The 22,195-nt window shown below is 45.4% G+C and overlaps 1 protein-coding gene across 9 annotated transcripts in view; it reads right to left on the bottom strand.

The window, feature by feature from the left end:
* LOC114590158 (protein hinderin-like) overlaps positions 1-22,195 on the bottom strand; it is a 224,082-nt gene that overhangs the window by 109,898 nt on the left and 91,989 nt on the right. For all 9 annotated transcript variants that reach the window (XM_028748976.2, XM_077936544.1, XM_077936541.1 and 6 more), the window contains one exon: positions 11,478-11,605. In XM_028748976.2, the coding sequence (XP_028604809.2) occupies positions 11,478-11,605 (128 nt within the window). The remainder of the gene's footprint in view (positions 1-11,477; positions 11,606-22,195) is intronic.

The following is a 22,195-nucleotide window of genomic DNA, read 5'->3' on the forward strand; positions in this document are numbered from 1 at the left end:
CTGTACGCCCATCTCCTTTTACCAGCCATTGATTCCCTTCTCCCTTCAGTGGGTGCTGCCAGAACATGCTCAGCACCAATGCATGGGGCTGAAATAGGTTCTCCTTTCATTCCTCCGAGAGCTGGTGCTTTGGAAACAGAAAGCAAGGAAGACTCTCTCTGCTTGTGGGAGAAGCACAGTCCTCCTCGAACAAGCAGGACAAGTGATGAACTTCATAAACAGCCACCCGAGAAATCTACTCTACATCCCAAGTTCAGCGAGATAGGGGACCAAATTCAAAAAGGAGGCAACATGGCCCCATTAGGATGAAGACGGGGAGGACAAAGGTTAAGGCCACCTCTCCCTGCAACAGTCCCAGTTTGGATTGGAGGAGGGCACATCCTCTATTCATTTATTTTTTATTTGCACATAGCTTCTCAGCAGAAAGGGACGCGGGTGGCGCTGTGGGTTAAACCAGAGCCTAGGACTTGCTGATCAGAAAGTCGGTGGTTCGAATCCCCGCTACAGGGTGAGCTCCCGTTGCTCATGCTGGAAACTTGCCCCCTCAGGAAAGGCTGACTCCTCTTCCCAGGCTTGTCGGGGCCTGTCTCCGGTGACCTACCGTGGCTGGCATCCCGGCAGACCAGGGAGATCTTGATAGGCGACACCTCCCTGGTGAAAGGTGCACACCCCCTTCCCCCTTGCATAGCAGCAGGAGAAAGAAAAACAGTCAGAAAGTCTATTTCATCTCTACTTTATTTCTGACTGTACAACTGTACAAAAAAACATGTCTGCTCGCTCAGTCTCCTCCGAGCAACTGCATCAAACTTCCTTCACACAAGCAACAGGAAGGTCTCATATTACACAAAGAACAAATCCCTGTGAATTCCCTGGAACATCCTGTCCCACGGTTAGTTCCATCATGTGATGTAAACATCCAGCTGCTTGTTCGCAGCTGCGTAGTACTCATATCCCAACAGCTCAGTCCCTGCTCCTGCCAACCTATCAGTTCGAAAGCACGTCAAAGTGCAAGCAGATAAATAGGTACTGCTCCGGCGGGAAGGTAAACGGTGTTTCCGTGTGCTGCTCTGGTTCACCAGAAGCGGCATAGTCCTGCTGGCCACATGACCCGGAAGCTGTACGCCGGCTCCCTCAGCCAATAAAGCGAGATGAGCGCTGCAACCCAGAGTCGGTCACGACTGGACCTAATGGTCAGGGGTCCCTTTACCTTTACCTTCTCTGCAGAAAACTTGGCCTCTGCTACACATAATTCAATTATATCCAGGCTTCTCAATAAGCTTTTAAAGGGTAGATGGGACACAATGAACCACATAACAGACAGGTGGTTTCCATTACCACAGTCCCACAGTAACTACAATGGATGAAGCAGAAACCTTCAGCAGCGAATGCGCATTCTTCAAGCTCACTGCATGCTTTTTGCTTTGTTTTTTTGAGTGGGGTTTGGTTGAAAAATGGGTCAGCCACTGAGATCAACGAAAACATCAAGCATTGAGATTCTAAGTTTAATCAACCCTCATAAAAGCCAAAATTGGGTGGTTCTTCGTTCAATGGGAAACACAAACCTTGTGGCAACAAACCACCTGCTCAAAATTATTATTATTATTATTATTATTATTATTATTATTATTATTATTATTATTATTCTACACAAAAATACATATCATAAGGTAAAGGTACCCCTGCCCGTACGGGCCAGTCTTGACAGACTCTAGGGTTGTACGCCCATCTCACTTAAGAGGCCAGGGGCCAGCGCTGTCCGCAGACACTTCCGGGTCACGTGGCCAGCGTGACATCGCTGCTCTGGCGAGCCAGCACCAGCGCAGCACACGGAAACGCCGTTTACCTTCCTGCTAGTAAGCGGTCCCTATTTATCTACTTGCACCCGGGGGTGCTTTCGAACTGCTAGGTTGGCAGGCGCTGGGACCGAGCAACGGGAGCGCACCCCGCCACGGGGATTCGAACCGCCGACCATGCGATCGGCAAGTCCTAGGCTCTGTGGTTTAACCCACAGCGCCACCCGCGTCCCTTAAATACATATCATAGTAACAAACAAAAACAATACACCCCCTAAAAAAAGTTTAAAAGGCAATAGATGGTTTAATTGGTCCAAGGCCTGGGACAAGAAGAATGTTTCTGCTTGGTGCTTAAAGGTACGCAACATTGCTTAAGGAAATGTAATGTTTCCATTTCACAAAGACCTGGTTATAAAAGCTTTCACACATGCAATATTTAAGAGCACGCATCACCTCCGAGCATGTGTCCAGAATGTTTTGTGGTGCTAAGTCACAGTAATGGCTATCTGTTTATAGGTCAGAAGAGCAGTAAATTATTCCAGGGGAAAACAGTAAAAGGCTGCATTGTAGCCAGCTGTGTTTTTAACAGGTTATTGTGAAAAGCACAAGGATGCAGGGGAAATGTCCAGGTTTTGTAGCTATTGCCTCAGCCAGTGTTCGCTTGCATAAAGATGTCACTTTTAAACATTTAAAAGTCAAATTGTCTGGAGAATACGTTCGTATAAAATTTATTTTCAGAAACTGATATTTAGCCTGCTGCTATCAGACTTGATTGCTCTGCAACGTTTAAGTGTTAGGCAAATTCCTACAGGTTTGAAAATAGAGACTAACATTGTAGATTCCGTTCTGAGATGTGTCGTTAGGAAGAGACTGAAATGGAAATTCTTACACTTTAAGGACAACTCAGAGGCTGGTTGTGGCAGCTGCTCTTCCTGTTCTTTCAGTTCCAATGCATTATGATAATTTATTTTGGCATGAGTGAGCAGAGGTGAAGGGAAGGTCCTCAGAAGAACAGAATAAGAACAGTCCTGCTGGATCACGCCAGTGGCCCAATCCAGACAAGCATCCTGTTTTCAAAGTGACTAACCAGATGCCCAGGGGAAGCCCTCAAGGAAGACCTCGCAGATTGGACATCTGGAGCTTGTCTTGAGATCCTAAAGCTGGGGAGGAAAACCTGTGGTCCTCCAGATGTTGCTGAACAAGAACCCCCATCATCCCTGAGCACTGGTCATACTGGCTGGGGTTGATGGGAGTTCAAAGAACATCTGGAGGACCACTGTTTCCTCACAAGTGCTCCTCAGATAACAAAAACTCGCTTAAAAAGCATCAGAGGGCAGATAAGACTACAGTCATACCTTATGTTACGTCCGCTTCATGTTACGTTCTTTCAGGTTACGTCCTGCGGCGACCCGGAAGTACCGGAAAGGGTTACTTCTGGGTTTTGCCGCTCACGCATGCGCAGAAGCAGTGAATTGCAACCCATGCGTGCCCAGGCGCGCCGCTGCGGGTTGCACTCTTTTCATGTTGTAAACGGGCCTCCGGAACGGATCCCGTTCACAACCAGAGATACCACTGTACTGGAATTGGAAGAAACCACGGCATAACAACTGCAGATACTCTTGGGTGAAGCCCGTGTCAATCTGTGTTCAGGCCTAGTTATGGGACTGAATCAGTCTTGGCTGCTCTGATGGTTGACCTTTATCAGGAGAAGGACAAGGGGAAGTACGGAGCTGTTATTCTTACTTGATCTCTCAGCAGCTTTTCGATGCTGTTAACCGTGGTCTCCTTCTGAGCCAACTTAGTGGGATGGGTAATGGAAGCACTGTTTTACAGTGGTTCTGATCCTATCTCCAGGGTTAGTTTCAGAGAACAACATTGGGTGATTGTCTTTTGGACCCCAGCAATGTGCTATGGGATGCCGCAGGGCATCAACCGGTTCCATGTGCTTTTTAACATTTATACAAAGCCATTAAGTGAAGTCATTAGGAAATTCGGGATAAGATGCCATCAGTATGTTGAGGAAACATACTTCTATAACATCTGAATCAGGAGAGTCTTCAAGACCTGGACAAGTGCTTGGGAATGGTAGTGGATTGGCAAGATGGAGGCACTGTGGGGGTGGTTCCTATGTCTGGGACATTGGTCAATTGCCTGCTTTGCAGGTTCATAGTCTGAAAGTGTTCCTGGATCCATCTCTGTCACTAGAGGCCCAGGAGACCTTAGTGGAATGGTGTGCCTTCTACCAGCTTCATCTGCTAAAACAACTGCAGCCATTTCTGGACTAGGATAGTCTGATCACTGTAGTCCATGCACTGGTAACCTCCAGGCAGGATTACTGCAACATGCTCTATGTGGGGCTGCTGCTGAGGTTGGCCCAGAAGCTGGTGCAAAATGTGGCAGCTCAACAGTTCACTGGGACAGAATATCGCCAGTGCGTTGCTCCACTGTTGAAAGAACTACAGTGGCTGCCAATGAGCTACCGGGCTAAATTCAAGCTGCATAAATTCCTACACAGCTTGGGACCAGGATACCTGAAAGATCATGTCACCTCTTATGCATCCAGTTGGTCACTGTGCTCTGTAGGCGAGGGCTTCCTGCAGATACCGTCTTATCAAGAGGTCTGTTCCACACAATGTGGAACATTGGGCATTTAGTGTTATGCCACCTTCCCTTTTGAATTCCCTTCCCTTGAAGATCAGACAAGCACCATCTCTATTGGCGTACTGAAGACCTTCTTCATTCTATTGAACTTTCTCAGTCTGAATTGGTACTGGAAATATTGAAAAGGCTTTCAAAAGAAAGATTTTTCCAGGGTAATTAGTATGACTTGCTTACTTCCAAGGACAGAGCATTCAAGTGGCAGAAAGACTGCCAATGGCTGGGATCTGATTTACACGCAGAGAGATCCAAGAGCCTGCCATATTTGGAATTGGGATCAGTTGGCAATCCCCTGGTATACTTCCCCTTCCCTGGGTCTGCGTGCCAGAGAACTATTTGCAGGTGGCTAATGGTAAAGGATAACCAGACTGCCTTATCCTATTTATGTCAAGAATATGTGTCATGCTGTGGACAGCAAGACAAATCAGGGTCTAATTAGCTCAGTCAATTCCTTCAGTATTATCCTTTCAGTCTACATTGAGTTATTAAAGCCATGGAAATACAACACTACCGAGACAGCAATGATGGAAGTAAGATGTCAGAAGCTTATTAACTGGAGTTTGAGGATGCAGCTGCAAAACAGACAAACTATGATAAATACAAATTGGCTAAATGGTAATCCATACCGTTGCCTTACGTTTTTTAAGCATGCTTACAAATAAGCTCTGTTGCCTCATATACCACTGGTCAAGAGTGGGTTAGCGGCTACTTAAATAGCAGGCAGTATGGTGGGAGCTTCAAGTATGAACAAGGAGTCTTGATGCAAAAAAACAACAACAAACCACTATTGGGATCTCAGCCTCCATTCACAAGTGAAACCAACTTAACATGTATTACTGCTTTTACCTGCATTTATCCCTTGGTAACTTTGCCTTCGTTCCTCTCCTGTTGCCTAATGTAGACTCTGTTCTTTGCGGCACAGGCCTATCTTTTGTTTTGCTGCAATCAGCATGTATACTGACACAATATTTATAAGAAGAAAGATAATAACATATTTAAAGAAGGACAGTGTCACAAAAAATTTAAAGGCTATCCTGTTATGGATTTTATGTACTGTATATGGGGAAAACCCAGCAACACTTCACACACACACATTCCAGTTATTCACCTAGCTTCACTCAAAACAGAATCTGAAAGTCACAATTAAACACAGCAGAACCTTAAGCAAAATCACATGGAAATTCAAAATTTGCGGGGGGGGGGGGAGAGTCCACAGCGGGGATGGGGTCACCTTTCTATAGAGTCCAACATCTGCCTCTGACCATAATCAGAAGCAGGTGTCTTTAGTGGAAGAGCAGAACAAAGAGCACATGAAAAGATTTGGACTCACTCCATTTTTAGCAACTTTTTACCACTAAGCTAAAGAACTTTACAAAGAAAAGAGTATCACACACTCACACCCATTTAGCAGACATAAAGACGGATGCTCACAAAAGGAATGGTGACAGTCAGCTTTACAACAGTCACATAATCTGGAAATCTCATATACGGCTTCTGCTTATTAGTTGGATAGATAACAGGATGCCTGCAATGTACATATAGAAATACTCCTCTCAGAGCCCAGCTGGGCTGGCAAATCTCGATCAGGTGGCTGAGTGTCCCTTTTATACAGGATCCTCTCCAGTGAAATAGCCCCATTTGCTAATACCCTCTGATCTCAGGATGAAACTTGAAATGGATTGAGGCACCCATCCACGTATGCAAGAAAACGTGCAATTTTGCAAAGCAGCTGTTCAAAACAAGTACCCCAAGGACTAAATTATATTTGAAGGATTGTTTGGTGCTGTTTAGTGCTCCACGTCTGGATGGGGCGGGGGGGCGGGGAGGTTCACTCTGCAAGGTAGTTTGGAAGAAAGCTGATACTGATTGATATCTTGGCAAAAGCTGGTTTCTCAGGTTTGATTAAAACCAAACATCCAAAAACAATCACATCTGGGATTCAAGAGCTCTGTGGTCTCCAGTAACCCTCCTGTCTGGTGGTGGCTTCCAGTTTTCATAGAATCTTAGAGTCATCTAGTCCAACCCGCTGCAATGCAGGAATCTCAGCTAAAGCATCCTGCATCCCACCTCTTGTGGGAGTCTGTTCCACTGTCGAACAGCTCTTACTATCAGAAAGGTTTTCTGTATGTTTAGTCGGAATCTCCTTTCTTGTAACCTGAAGCCACTGGTTCAAGTCCTACCCTCAAGAGCAAGAGAAAACAAGCATGTTCCCTCTTCCATGTGACAGCCCATAAGATATTTGAAGATGGCTATCAAATTTCCTCTGTCTCCTCTTTTCCATGCTAAACATATCCAGCTCCTTCAAGCGCTACTCGTACGCTCCTCATATGTTTATCCTTTCCATCTGGAATGAAGGGCCACTGTACAGCAGTAGACCATCTGCTTTGAGTACAGAAGGTCCCAGATCCATTCCTTGGTACCTTCAGATAGGGATGGGACAGACGCCCTTCCTGAAACCTTCCAGATCAGGCACACCCAAACTCAGCCCTCCTGATGTTTTGGGACTACAATTCCCATCATACGATATAAGATATCTTTATTGTCATTGTTCCATATAGAACAATGAAATTGAAAATCTACATAAAACATTCAAAAACCCTAAAAACTCTGAAACACCATTTTAAAATACAATATACTATAGAGACTCCTTATGCTGCATTTAGAACCAGAATTGCATTTGCGTAGAAACTGTTTCTCAGGCGGCTAGTCCTGGTCTTTATAACCCTGTACCTTCTTCCAGAAGGCAGAAGCTGAAAGAGATCATTTCCGGGGTACGTACCATCCTGCGCTATCTCTGCAGCTTTCTTATGGCACCTGACAGCATGGATTTGATCTAAGGTGGGAAGAGTGCACCCAATTATTCTCTCCACAGTCTTTACAACCCTGGACAGCATCGTTTTTTCCCTGGCCGTGCAGCTCCCAAACCACACACACAGACCAGAAGTTAATACACTCTCCACAGTACAATGGTAAAATGCCATCAACAGGTCCTTTGAGAGATTGTTTTTCCGGAGGATTCTCAGAAAATATAACCTCTGCTGTGATCTCTTCATCAGGTCTTTGCTGTTTTCTCCCCAGGTTAGGTCATCCCTGACCACTGGTCCTGTTAGCTAGGGATGATGGGAGTTGTAGTCCCAAAACAGCTGAAGGGCCAAGTTTGGCCATGCCTGTTCCAGACAATACTGAGCTAGATGGGTCAGTGGTCTAACTCAGCAAAAGACAGCCTCCTATGTTCCTGGGGCAGCTTGTTCTCTTCGAGCTCTGGCCTTTGCACCCCTATAGAGTCCCATGGAGAAAGGCTCCTCCCAAGCCTCTAGCCAACTCCTGCATCCTTCAAGAGTACCAGTCCATGATTCAAAAATAAACCTACTACATTTTGGAGAGTGCAGAACCGCTCTACTAGCTTTTCCTATTTCCACTTCAGCCACGAACAATTGCCAACAAACCCAACAGACAAGGGATTTGCAGATGTAGTGAGCATTAAAAGTAAGAAACCAAAGTGCCGCCAGCTGTGCTCACAAACAAACGGATTAATATGAAAAAGGGGTGGCCTGGCAAATAATTTTGCCCTTCCTGCCACGGGAGAGGTTCAAAAGAGCCCCCGTGCAGAGGTTCATTCGGCAATGGAGCAATGAAGCACAGGTCCTCTAAGTTGCAAAGCATTTCCACAATTTCTCGCCAAAATAAATTGGATTCTTTCCACTGTTTGAGATGGCAGCGAAGCAAGGACTGTATAATTAGGTCAGAGCTGATTACCTAGAACAAGGGCAATTTTCTTTACATCCAAGTAAAGCTTCATGAAAAGCAGCAAAGAAAGTGCATTTGGGAGTAGCTGAGAGACTGTCTAAAATCTTTCTTGATGAAAGCGATTTAACTACATTTTAATATAGATGGTATTTTCTATTAATGTCAGGGCAGAAACTTATTGCTCCACATATCTCATCACAAAGGCTATCTCTGCATCTGTCTGAGTCAACTTCAGTGACCACTTCAATATTCACTTTACAATTAATGCTGCTTTTTTATGGCTCGCTAGAAAGTAAACCAATTTCAGCCCAGCTCCTCAGTATTGAATTTATTATAAAAAGTTATGTACTTAAAACTCCTATAATGAAACCAGAGGCATCATGAGATATTAACCTAGAGTTAATGCTGAGAAAGCCGGTTTGAATAATTCAATTCATGTCACCTTAAGTATCTTTTCAAATGGAATTAACTTTATCTCACACACAAAAAAGGAAGCGCCACGTTCCAGCTACTGATTATTGACTCCACGAGGGCTCCGTCTTAAATCATCACGGCACCATTTTCCCCAGTAAGTTTGTGGGGCTCTTGCCGAGACAGATGCTCAGAATGGAACGCCAGGCTGTCAGCCGAGGGCCGCTGGGACTCCACCCTCCGAGAAAAGGTTCTTCCGCATCCCAGAGACGACCCAGCGGAGCTGAACCAAGAGCTCGCTGGATTCACAGTTTGGACGGGATGCAGGGTTCCTGCAAAGTTTTTTCTCAATGTCAGTGCCTCTAACAATATCAGGCACTGTTTTCGTCATCGCTCAGATGGCTTTAAAAGAAGAATTTGACATTCATGGATCCATCAAGGATGGCAACATGGTACTGAGCTACTAGATGAATCTGCGCCATGAAGACCCAGCTGGCCACAAGCCTTGTGTCCCTGGCAGACCAGAGTGGTATGTAGTCACAGAAAAGAAAGTTTTAGGGGAAATAGCAGCAGCAAGAACAGGATGAGAAAGCAGACAATTCTGGTCAAGTTACAAAGACGAATCATATCCAGAAACTGCAGAAATATATCACTGTAGATAATACTGAGCTAAAGGAATAAGGCCGCTTCCTATGTTCATATGCCACATAAACCTAGTGCGTTCTGTGTTCGTTTATTCTCTCTTAGAACTGAGATTATCCACTGCATTTGGAAGTTGGGAGAAAGCGGAAGGAAGGAAGGAATTGGGCAGTGTCGCAAATCTAGGAAGAGGGAGTGAACAAGGACTGATAGCAGCCTCTACCTTTTCTAAGTCTGCCACTCGCCAAAGTATTGCAGAAGGTCGCAGCTGTATTCTTCAGTGTTAAAAGGCCTCCTGTCCACTCATTCATGGATCCAATGAAATCAGGTCATAAAGCTGGTTGTAAAGCAATACCAGTGAGACAAACACCCCCAAGGTACCACAGCACTTGCAGTCTTCGGGCTGCTGCAAAAACCATGGGTTGATTCACACATGCATGCCCCTGAGGTCCTAAGATTACTGTTCTTCTGAAACAACAGAGAAAACTCTTGCACGAGACTCTGAAGCGCCACAGAGCCTTTTGAAATTGAAATTCTGACTTGGGTACAGTCAGTGCTCCAAAAGCTTTAGCAACATGACTTGTTTTATTCAGGGAAACAACTACTGCGAGAGTAAGACCATACACTTTTGACTAAACTCACCTTATGCCATTCTTCTCCCAAAGTGGGGGGAAAAACATTTAAAAGTATATTTTTATATGATGTTCACATCACAGTAAATCTCCTCTGTATGCCTCCATAAAGCTGTTGGAGAACAAAGACTAAGACCCTTGTCTGAAGTGACACCCAAATTGCAGAACTTCCTTTCTGGATGTAGGCACCTCACATGTGTTCTTTTACTATCTTTTAGGCACCATGCAAAGTCTGTCCCATGTTTAATGGCAGGTGGTTACTGTAACTGGCCCCTGGCTTGTTCCACCTCCACACTAGTCTTGAGAATGGTGCTCCCCAAACTCCAAGAGGTGTTGGGGGCTCCTGCTGGCTCCAGACTACAGCTCACATAGAGGATGTACTAGGTTTTCCTGCGGCAGCTGCTTTATCTTAAAAAGCGGGTAGGGCAGCAAGCCTCCAACAGAAAGAGAGCTGGGATGAAGGGGTGTTGGTTCCTGTAGAAAAGGTCCTTCCCATTCACTGCAGCACTGAAGTGGTGAAAAGAAGGACAACTAAAGAGAGCCCTGAAGCCCAGCTGCCTTTTGAGGAGAGGAGAAGACAACCAACAGAGTATCAGAAGGGCAAACAGTCCAGTCAGGTCTTTCAAGGAGGGTGTGACAATCAAACTGATGGAGACTATCTGTCAGGAGGCTTAGAGGGAATATCTGGGTATGTTCATTCCTGGGAGAATGGGATTCCTCCCTCCTTCATTGCTGTGCTCTTAAGTTTGTAACTGGACTTAAACTGCTCAAGTCCAGAGCTTATAACCAGCTCCAGTGCTTTTTGCTGGTTCAGTACCTTGCCCCCTGCAGGGGCTGCCATCTGCCTTCAGGAGCTAGGGCTGCAAATGTGCCCCACTGGCCCAAAAAGGCTGGCGGCCCTTGGACTTGGCAGAAGTTCTACGCCACAGTGGGTGAGGAGCAGTCCATAGGTCCTAGTTCAATAGGAAAAGCCAGATTTTCTTTCTTTCTTTCTTTCTTTCTTTCTTTCTTTCTTTCTTTCTCTTTCTGCCTGACGGTCACCAGCACCTCCTCTGTTCTACGTGGCATTTCTGGAGGAGCTGGGATATGTTACCCTGGTCAGTGGCCTTTATGGAAGGTGGTCCCTCCCTGTCCTCACCACACCCTTCAATAGTTGGGCTGCTGTTTTATAGTTGCTGGATTATGGCTCTTTCATCTTCTGTTTTAATCTACTGATGAGTTTTTTTAAATGTTTTTTTTCCCATTGTTTTATATGATATGCTCTCTTATTGGGCTTGGTTCCAGGAAGAAGGCAGGGAGGAAAAACGAAACGTCCTTTGTGTGTTGGATAGCAAAGCGCACGTCGAGCTATGATCAATGATTTCACTGTGATGCTGATCCAAAGATGCCTTTCAGCGGGGGTTTCTCACCTCTAGGCCCCAGGAGAAGGGAAGGGAAGGGGGCCTGGAGGACTCGCCATCTTTAGGGAAGCACAGCAGGTTTAAATGCTCCAACGTTTGCTGTTGGAGCCCCATGGCTGCAGGTGCCGTTTCAATAGGATGACGAATAGCAACCATCCAAAAGGAAACAATGCTGTTGGAAGGGATGAGGCACTTACCTGCTGCTCCTTCTGTTTGGCAGCCTCAAGCTCCGAAAGAGAGTAGGTGAGCTTTTCTTGCTGCTCCGAGAGATACTTCTGATAAAGGCTCAAAAGTTCCTGGCACTCTCTGTATTGCTGCTGCAGAGGTGAGATAGCAAGTTAAGGACAAAAACATTTCTCATGGATGAGGGAGTGGGAAGGGGGGAGGGAGAAATGAAGTCAAACACATTATTCTGTGCAAATCTGATTTAGCTGTCCAGGTAAGAAATCAGAGCAAAATACATGAGCCATACAGCAAGAAGATGGACTCTTTCAGAATGTCTAGAGAGAATAAGTTATAACTACATAAACAAAATATTCATCTCCTTTCATCTAGATTCCTGACTAAATGCAAGAACCCGGCTACATGGGCCAAATATTACTGCGTTTTGCCTTGCAATTTGGGCCATGTAGAGATTGCCTTAATTTATACAAATCCTCCCTCTACAGGGCTTTGCACAACATGTTCATTCTCCCACAAGCCCCTAGTTTCTGGTGCCCAATCTTTCCATGCCTCCAACACACAACGTTGGGTGTTTGCCTGGTCGAATAATGAACAATCTTTTAAGCATTCCCTTTAAACAAAAAACAAGATGATGTAATCATCAGCATCCTGATTACAGAAACAAAACTAGACAATTGTTCTTGTGAAGCAATTAAATTAACTTTCAATGAAATTATCGGAACCTTTAACAATATGTTTCTACAAATGTGAATGGTGAATGGGCAGTTCTCCCCACTGGCTTTTATCCCAGAAAACCAGGATCCACTGTTACCTTTTTTAAAAACGATGAAATTAAAAACAGGAAGTAAAGTAATAGCAATTAACAACAGAGTAGACAGCAAGCCCGTTTTTAAGGACAGTTGTGCTAGCAAAGCAGCAAGCCAATTCTTCAATCAACATCAACACCTTGTTTTGTGTAAAAAACAAGATGAGAGTCATGGGCAATCCTAGGCTATTTGTGTTCAGAGGTGCCTGCTGTTATAGTAGGGGACCAGCAGGAGATGTTTTGCTACGCTGTTAGGTTTGCACCCAATTCCTGCAGGACCAGGGGGTTTGGGGGAGTAGTTCTCGCTCCTTGTGAACAAACGTCACCATAACGAAACGCTAAAAGGCAGGTTGGCACCTACACAGTGGCACTCGATGTTTCATGGGATACTGACCAGGCAATTGGCCAGGGTGCCAATCCTCCCAGAATAACTCTTTTTGGGCCTGCCACATGTGCAAAGCAAACAATTCCATCAGGGAAATGTGCTGAAATTCCGACTACTGACAGCACTCCCTCAACTATACATACTCCCATACAATGTATAAGATCATATTATATTCACGCTTTGTAAACTACACTGGCTCCCGGTTTCTTTCCGGGCCTAATTCAAAGTGCTGGTTCTGACCGCTAAAGCCCTCCACCACTCAAGACCAGGGTAGGTGAAGGACCACTTGTCATCTGGAGCTCTTTTACAGGTGTCTCTGCCATTGGTCCAGCAGGTTAATACTTAGCAGAACCTTTTTGGTGCTGGCACCCTGACCTTGGAATGTTCTCCCCAAACAAACGCACCGGGAACCCTAATTTATTGTTATTCCAATGCCAGGCAAAGGCCTTTTTAGTCTCCCAGGCTTCTAATCCATACTGATTTGTTCTATCCTGACTCAGGTCTTACATTCATACAATGCTTCTACAAATCTGCTGTTTTTATTCTAAGGCATGCTACCCCCTCCTTAATTTTATTGTAACTTATCATGAAAATGTGATTGAACAGTGGGGGTATAAATGGCAACAAACTGTTCAGACATTTCTGCCGCCATCTTGGCTGCTCTCTGGTTCGCAGAAAGTGGATGCAAAGTGCAGGATGGGTGGGACATCATAATTCAACAAAAGAAAGCAAGGGAGACCGGAGACGGAGACAGAGACGGTGGTGATAAAAACAGCCAGAATGAGCTCAGAGATGCAAACGAGGTAAGTGTGGATGATTTATTCAACAGCGGCCGGCATGGTCATCAATTTGCCTGACTACAATCCCAAACGCAAAGCCTTTCGCAAACTCCCCATGGCTCATATGCAGGCGCAGCCTGGCAGGCCTTTCAGAGACCGACGACAAGTTTTGGACAGTGATCTAGAGACGCAGCAAACTGTGGCATTTGCAAGGATATTAGCAAAAGCGCCCTGCCTTGCTTGCAGCATTGAAATTCCAGGAGGAGATGAATCGGCTCTTCACCTGTCACTGTGCGATTCCGTCCCTTGCTCATTTAACATGGTAAACCATTTCCTTAGCGTCCCCCCCCCCCACTTTCCCCTCCCCACCTCTCTGCTTTTAATTATGCATACAGACAGGGCGAGGGCTCGCTGTCCAGTCCTCCAAATAAAGGCTTTAACAAGATGCCACTGGTAAGGGAGCACACACACACACACACACACACACACCCTTTCTAGCCCGCAAACAGCACGGACTTGCTTTAACTTTTTCCTACGATCCAAGTAGAGTGTGTGTTGAAAATGGTGGCCGAGGTTACCCATCATATAAACTATTTGTTATTTTAAATAGGACACACACACACTGTTCAGTTTCCAAAGGAACTCAAGGTTACTCACAACACCCCCATCACACACCCCAAAACTCACATTAAAATACATAACAATCCCCAATAAAATCACTGATGTTAACGTCAAAGCTAAGGCCCCATAAACGAATACTGAAACAGTCATGAAAGCCAGGGCTTTTTTTCAGCTGGAACTCACTGGAACTGAGTTATGGAACCTCTTAGGTGGGCGACATTGCCAGTCTAAGAGAAAGAGGGAGGTGTTCATGGTGAATTCCGGCCCCTCTTTTTCTAGAAAAATGGCACTGATGGAAGCCAAGCATCAACAAAAGGAACTACATTGGTTTGGAGCTTATTATGCTTTGTTGTCAACCCTAAAATGGCTAAGAGTTGGCTCAACCAAGTTTTCAGGAGGCAAGCGAATAAATCAGAGATCAAGAAGTAACTTGTTGTCTGAGATGGTCACACAAATGCCATTCTTAAGGGCTACAGTGGTTGTAATCAACTGCCCCTCTTCTTGTTCTGCTCACATCCATTGCACCGGCACCTATTCTGGGTTCCTGCCCCTCCTTATCACAAGATATACGACAAGACCAGCCTGGGCTGTCCAATACCCAGAGAAGCTTGTCAAAACAGCAGGCACGTGGTTCCCTTATTCTGCAGCTGCCTGGGTTGGCAACCTCTAGTTTGTGTCTATACACCGAAGAAAACAGTGCTTTCATACATACAGAAATCCAGCAACGCGGGTAACTACAGAAGAAGGGAGCCGCTCAACTGCAGTTGGAGGGCTTCTTTCTGGATACTCAAAATTGGCAGAGAAGCTTGCTAGGAGGTGGCAAAAACCTATGGCTACCTAGATTTGGGGTGTCACCCTCATCCCCTTCCCAAGTGCACACTTGCTTCCCTTGTGTGGTCTGACAATGCAAGGAACGGATGAGGAAATCCAATACTTCTTGTAGTCTAGGGAGATGGGGGAGAGAGACACAGATATGGCCAATAGGACCCTCCCCTTCTTGCCCTCCATAAAAATTAGGCTCCTTTAAAAAAAAAAAAAAGAACTTCTACTGGTGCCAATGGAAACTTACTTTAATGGCTGGGGGGGGGGATTTAAACTCATGTTGGGAGAGTTAACTTTTCCCTTCTCCTGCCCTGCAACATTCATCAATACCACCACCATAACAACACTGGTTGGAAAAAGACCTGTCGGCTTCAGCAGGTCTGCTTTCAAGCCCAGCCCTGCTATGCAGGGAGCAATCTTTGTGTAGATCTCTTGCTGGGGGGAAACGGGCCAGCATAATCTACAAACTGCCCCGATGCTTTCATCCAAGCCTAAGTGTTGTGGGACGCGGGTGGCGCTGCGGGTTAAACCACAGAACCTAGGACTTGCCGATCAGAAGATGGGCAGTTCGAATCCCCACGACGGGGTGAGCTCCTGTTGCTCAGTCCCTGCTCCTGCCAACCTAGCAGTTCGAAAGCACAAAGTACAAGTAGATAAATAGGTACCGCTCCGGCAGGAAGGTAAACGGTGTTTCCGTGTGCTGCTCTGGTTCGCCAGAAGCGGCTTAGTCCTGCTGGCCACATGACCTGGAAGCTGTACACCGGCTCCCGCGGCCAATAAAGCGAGATGAGCGCCACAGCCCCACAGTCGGCCACAACTGGACCTAATGGTCAGGGGTCCCTTTACCTTTAAGTGTTGTGGGGTGGTGGAAGAGGTGAGCACAGGAGTGTGTTGATGGGTGGGTGGCCTCATCTATTTTATGCATTGCTCCCACCAACACTGCTGGACCCCAGGCTCAAAATGTGGCCCCCAGAATGTGGCTGAAAGAAACTTCCCACCTCTGTTGTGGACGTTTCCTCTTCCTGGCTTATTTCCTCCAAAAAATGTGGCAAGGAAACCCCAAAAGGGTTTTCCATTTGATCCAAGTGGACACACCTGGGAACCTCCTTGAAATCAGTCTGAAAAAGTGAGCCCTTCCAAACGCCTTTGCTTGGCTTGAAACAAAAGGATGGCACAAGCAAGGTTTTAAAAAAGCTAATTGCATTTCTGAGCCAACAGACGTGGAGCTCAGGCAGTTTTATAGTTCAGTGTGTTTTGTCGCTGCACACACACACACACACACACACAAAGTCTGAAATGATTTGTGGTGGTCTCCCGAGTCTTTGCCAGTGATGATGTATATAAAAGGAATTTTTATGCCAGCTGTAACCATCGGTAGTAATGTTTATAGTAGGTGAACATATTAGCCTGGACGCAGGGCATGAATTTTACTCTTGAAAAAGCCTGTTCGTTTATACAGCCCAAGAGTTAAATGTCTGCATTTGAAGACAAATGGCAGGAAAATTCATTTAAATCTGAGTTGCGTGGCAAAATATAAGAAGCAGCCAATCTCATCATTATCAAACTCTTGCTGTTCGTTCTACCTGCTCAGCTTTTGAGCACCTCCCACATGCACAAGGAACAATTGTGTTCCTTGAGTTCATTGTTACTTAGTTAGGGCGTCCTTCCCACTAGGACAAGAAAAACCAACAGGACTGACTGCTGCTTTGCTTTTTGCACCTCCATATCACACCAGAGAAATTACAAAAGCATTCTATAAAGCAGAGAAGGCCTTCTGCCGGAATTATTTCATTAGACCTTGCGCTTCCAACATTTTCCCTGATTTTTTTTAATAGTATTTTTAAAGAAATGCAACAGATTTTACTCTGTACGGTATTGCTCTCCTTTGCTTCCCCTAGAAAGCTTACTGTATATTTTCCAGGGGGAAAGCAGCATTTCCATTACGTCCCACCAAAATCACCGCAAATAAAGCAACCTGACAAAAGCAGAAGTGAAACGCAGGAAGTTAACTTGTGAGGTCTTCCTAGCCATAGATTGAGTAGTTGTGATATCACAGAAGGCTTAGAAACATTCCAACAGTTATAAGGAGTTTTAACTTGAGTGACGAGCGGCAAAGAAGTAAGATGGCAGCATTACTGCAACCATGATCAAAGATCAGGCAGAGTCTGCAGATGGCCTGGGGTAAGTGTAGTAGGGTAACCAAGACAGAGATAGCAATACAGAAACATAACTGCATTACTTTGGGGGCGGGGGTAACACAGAGTGGTGTCACTTGTTCCCAAAGCATTGTATCATGGCAGCTTTCGTAACTCTGGAATAAATGTCTAGTTCACTAGAGGGTATATTCTCAAACTCAATATGAGCAACTAAGCATGCTTCAGCTGGGAGAGTCAGTGGAAATAAACAGCCAGAAGCTTTTGTTGCTCATAGCAAGAGAAGCTGACCTAGCTTGGAAGCTCTGATTATGGGAGACAGGGAGGGGGCTCGTCAGATTACCCATAATTTCAACCTTAGTGATGATCAGGAGATCTGTGTAAATTTGGCTACGCTTCTTGCAATTGTCTTCTTAGTGCCAATGGCTATTGAACATGATGCTCAACACACTTCTGGACAGAGAAGGATTTAAACCTGGTTCTCCCACATCCAAACCCACCAAAATATCTGATGCACCGTGATAGCTTCTGCCAAACGCAAAAGGTTTTTCTCTTCTCAACGGTCTAGGCTCAATACTCCAAGAATTCACTTGTCCAATAATGACAAAACACATCCTCCAAGCAACAATGTACATTATTAAGAGTTTTACTTTTTCCAAATTTGTGGGAGTTTTCATGCAAGCTGTCGCGAAATACATAAACAGAGAGCAAACCTGGGTTTAAATGATGCACGAGCTCCGAGAAGCTCCAATCGCTTCCCTAGACCAGACAGTCCCAAGCATCACACACCACCTGGCACATGCTGTGTGCACTTTCGGAAGCCCAGAAACAATGACCACGGGGGTGCCTGCCTGAATTATGGCTGAGGAAAAGGGTAAAGCCAAGCAACTTCCCTGCGGAGTTTATTAGCTAAAATCTGAAGGTGCGGCAAAGACAGAAAGTAATAAAATGTTTTATGAACAACTTTACTTCTCGTGTTCTAATACTGCGGAGCTTATGTGGACTATTTAGCTCAAGCAAGCGAAGGACCTGCTAGGAAACTTCCCACAAGGCCCTTCTTTAATAAAGAAAAGGTTCTGCTCAAGCTGTGAACTCCAGGAAAGTCAATGTCCTCTGGAGAATTGGGGCGTTCAGCAAAGCGGGCTGCAGAAACATAAAAGGAGAGGCGCAAGGCAGAAATGTATCCCATTTCTGTCCAGCGAGAAGCTAGGAACTGGAGATTTGAATGGCTTAATGCTAGCAAGCAGTTAGCCAGTCAATTAAACCAAGGTGCAAGTGTGAAAAGAGAAGGGAAAAGGTCACCACGCCTGCAGAAGTTAAGCCACTCACTTCTGTTTGAAGTGTTGTCATTCTATTGTTGAACAGTATAGCTTTCATATAAAGGAATGGCTAATACATTCCCATTGTGTTTGAAAGGAAATTAAATTTACATTCTTTGGGAATATGGTATCATAATTAGTTCATGACTTGATTACACTTTGAAGTGAGCTGGGATGGCACACGGTGCATACAAATGAGCCACGCGGAGGTTACCTGCCTTAAAGAAAAAAGGCACCAGCACTCCAAACAAAGGGAAGATTCCCAGCTTTCAGCTGGCACAGCCAGGATATCAAATTCAAATGTTTTCTGCTCCCATCTGGCATCAATAAGGCCACAGTAACTTAAAGATGCAGCCTCCTAATCAGCTGAATGAGTTGTTTGGAAAACTAATCCTTCCATCTCCACCCATACCACCTGCACAGTAGTTGCTAAAATTGATTTTAAAAGCAATGAAAAACACTAAGCTCCTTACATCGGTCAAAATTGCCGATATGATTTATTTCCACAAACAAGATGGAAATTTCATGAACTACCGAAGGGAGATTTACATGCCATTGCTCCTTTAGCAACCTGAATTTGTTTGCCAAGATGTTGTTGCAAATAACATATTTAAACCACCACCAAAAACACAGAGGGCAGTAGAGAATCACAAGATTGCAGAGACTGCTTCCAAACCAAATTACCGAAGGAAAATTCAAATTAGTCACTGCAACCTATTCACTTCTGCATGAAGGCAAAATGGTTGTTCAAGCCTTTTTTAAAAAACTGTGTCCAGGTTTCCAAAGAAAACTCTTGAATCCCTGGAATGGCTGTACCATAAGCTAGTCACCATTTCTCATGGTTTTGCTTGACACTGCCAAAGCCACCTCCCTTTCCTTAATGTTCCTTACAAAAGTGTTTGCTTTTACATTAACTCAACCTCACTCAAAATCACTCTCTATTGCCTTTATTTGCCAACAGGGGCACAATCGTGTCATCAATCCTGAGTACCTGCATCCACTGCAACCTGCGTCCACTGCATCCAGGTGGAGTGGCCACCTGTCATGGATGCTTTACTTGAGGTTCTTGCATCGCAGGGGGTTGGACTAGATGACCCTTGGGTCCCTTCCAACTCTGCAATTCTATGATCCTGTGACTTTGCTCATTAATATCTAGGGACAGCATCACATGAGACACACAGTCGTGAATTCCCAGTAACTCCTTGGGATCACCCAGAGGAAAGAGTGGTGCTAAACATATTGATGACACTACACTCCAAACCTCCTGGTGCATCTCCAGGGCTTCATATAGAGGTCAAATACCATGGGGGACAAGATGGAATCCTGTGGAGCCCCACAGGATATCTCAGGATGTGAGCAACATCGCGGGAAGGGTGCTTTGAGGACGAAGGTGAAACTGGGATATATATTATTTGCTGTCGTTATAGTTCTGGTATGGGATCATGTCCTTTTGTATGTTATTTTATTTGTGATTGTTTTGCTATGTTATTATAGAATTGTTTTTGTGGTGTTTGTTTGAAATCCATCCCTGTTTCTTTGTTGTAAGCTGCTTTGAGCATCCTCTCTCTCTCTCTCTCTCTCTCTCTCTCTCTCTCTCTCTCTGTGTGTGTGTGTGTGTGTGTGTGTGTGTGTGTGTGTGTGTGTAAAAGCGACATCCAAATAGAATGAATGAATGAATGAATGAATGAATGAATGAATGAACTCCTATGGTGCCAAATAATAGCCCCACATAACTATTTTCTGGAAGTAGCAGTGGAGCCACTGAAGCACAATGCCCCCCAACACCCACTTCCCTGAAATGCTCCAGAATTGTCAACATCATGGGTAGGCAAACTAAGGCCCGGGGGCCAGATCCGGCCCAGTCACCTTCTAAATCCGGCCCACAGACGGTCCAGGAATCAGCGTGTTTTTACATGAGTTGAATGTGCCCTTTTATTTAAAATGCATCTCTGGGTGATTTGTGGGGCAGAGGAATTTGTTCATCCCCCCCCCCCATATAGTCCGGCCCCCCACAAGGTCTGAAGGACAGTGGACCGGTCCCCTGCTCAAAAAGTTTGCTGACCCCTGGTCAACAGTATCGAAAGTCGCCAAAAGATCAAGGAGAGCGATCAGGCCTGAATCTGGACTTCTGAGCTGGAGTTTTCTGGAACCAGAAGAGAATAATGCAACATTCTTGGGCAGGGGAGGAACCAACACAATGGTACCCTCTTGTAAGAATGCTTCTGGTTAGTAGGGGCATCTGGGGCTGGCCCTGAGGGCAGTACGTTCTCCCACTCCATATCCCTGGCCTCATTTCCCATAATGCAGGAGTGGGGGGCTTCCCTCCCAACATTCGCAATGTCCCGAAGATTGCCACCTCTGTGCTGCAGCATGGAGGCACCAATCTTGGATACACCGTAAGTCCTGGAAGCGAAGATAAAGGCCCCTCCCCAGCTCTCCTGATATACCTTAAATTCACAGTCCCTGTTCTGTTTAGCAACATGGATATAGTGATATTTTCCTTGCTGCCCTGGGGCTTGGCAGACTGCAGGCTGTCCACCTAGGCCAGGGGTCAGCAACCCACGGCTCCGGAGCCGCATGTGGCTCTTTTACACCTTTGCCGCGGCTCCGGGGCGGATACTAGTGAGGGGAGGAGGCGCATTGTGTGCCCCGACACTCCCCACTGTTTTAAATGTCGCAAAGTTGTTTTTTCTTTGGTCCAAGTGGCTCTTTTGGTCTTAAAGGTTGCAGACCCCTGACCTAGGCTGAATAGCAACAGTTGTTCAGAAAGCTAAAAGGCAGAAACAGAGGAATACAGACTCAGCAAGGACAGATGCAGACAGAAGATGGCTGATTTTCTCTCTCATGCAGGATCACACCCCAGTTGCAGAACACACGTTTTGGGCGTACAAGTTCCCATGTTCAGTCCTTGGCAGCTCTGCCTAAGAAGCATCTCAGGCAACTGGTGCTGAGAAATAGCTTTTTCCCTTTGGCTCTGGACAGCCACTGCCAGTTAGAGAACACAGAATTGGCCAGAACAGGCAATGGCTTGACTCTTTGCAGGCTCATACATACACAGGCAACAGCTAAGATGCTTGTATATAACACAGAAAGAAATTCAGTCGCAATTTCCAACCATTTTGACACAATATTTAGTTGGACCTTGGAAGACGGAAGAGAACAGAAAGCACTGTTTCTGTACATTTAACCAGAGTTCTTTAAATTCAAGCTGAGTTGAGCTCTAGCTGCTGCAATGATAATTAGAAGGATATGGTAGTTCCAAGACTTGCTGGTTACCGATGGCAAGACTTTGCTCTCTGTTTACATTCTGCACAGGTCAAGGCCCTCCAGAGCCTGAACGAGAAAGTCAGCACAAACGACACCTGGGCCTATAGGGATGCTCTTGCAAAATCTGTCTTGGCTTTGGGTGCTTCCATTGGCTCACCTGCCAGTAATCAAAGCTCCTTCAACAAGGATCAGTCAGGGGCCCTAGGAGTGGTGGGGATGTGCTGCCTTCATCACTGAACAGGATACAAGTTTTCCTAACGATATAGGATTTGTGGGAGAAAGCTTGTTCCATTTGCAATGCACACACACAGAGTAAACTCAACCCAAGCTATAGCAAGTGCAGGGGGGGTGGGGGGTGGGGGTGGCACAGAGAGAAATAAGAGAGAGGCTAAATCTTCCAAACACAAAGAAATAGGTGTACTACTTCCCCCCTCCCCTTTACATATTTAAAGTGCAAGATTAAAACAAATATAGAGAACGCTGCATAATTTAGCTGTCATTTTCTATCAAATTGCTCATAATTGTAACCATAAAATGATAATATTCTACCATATGTGCATCTGCAAAGCTGACAAAAGCAT

Source organism: Podarcis muralis, chromosome 11, assembly GCF_964188315.1.
Source record: "Podarcis muralis chromosome 11, rPodMur119.hap1.1, whole genome shotgun sequence".
Lineage (NCBI taxonomy): Eukaryota > Metazoa > Chordata > Lepidosauria > Squamata > Lacertidae > Podarcis > Podarcis muralis.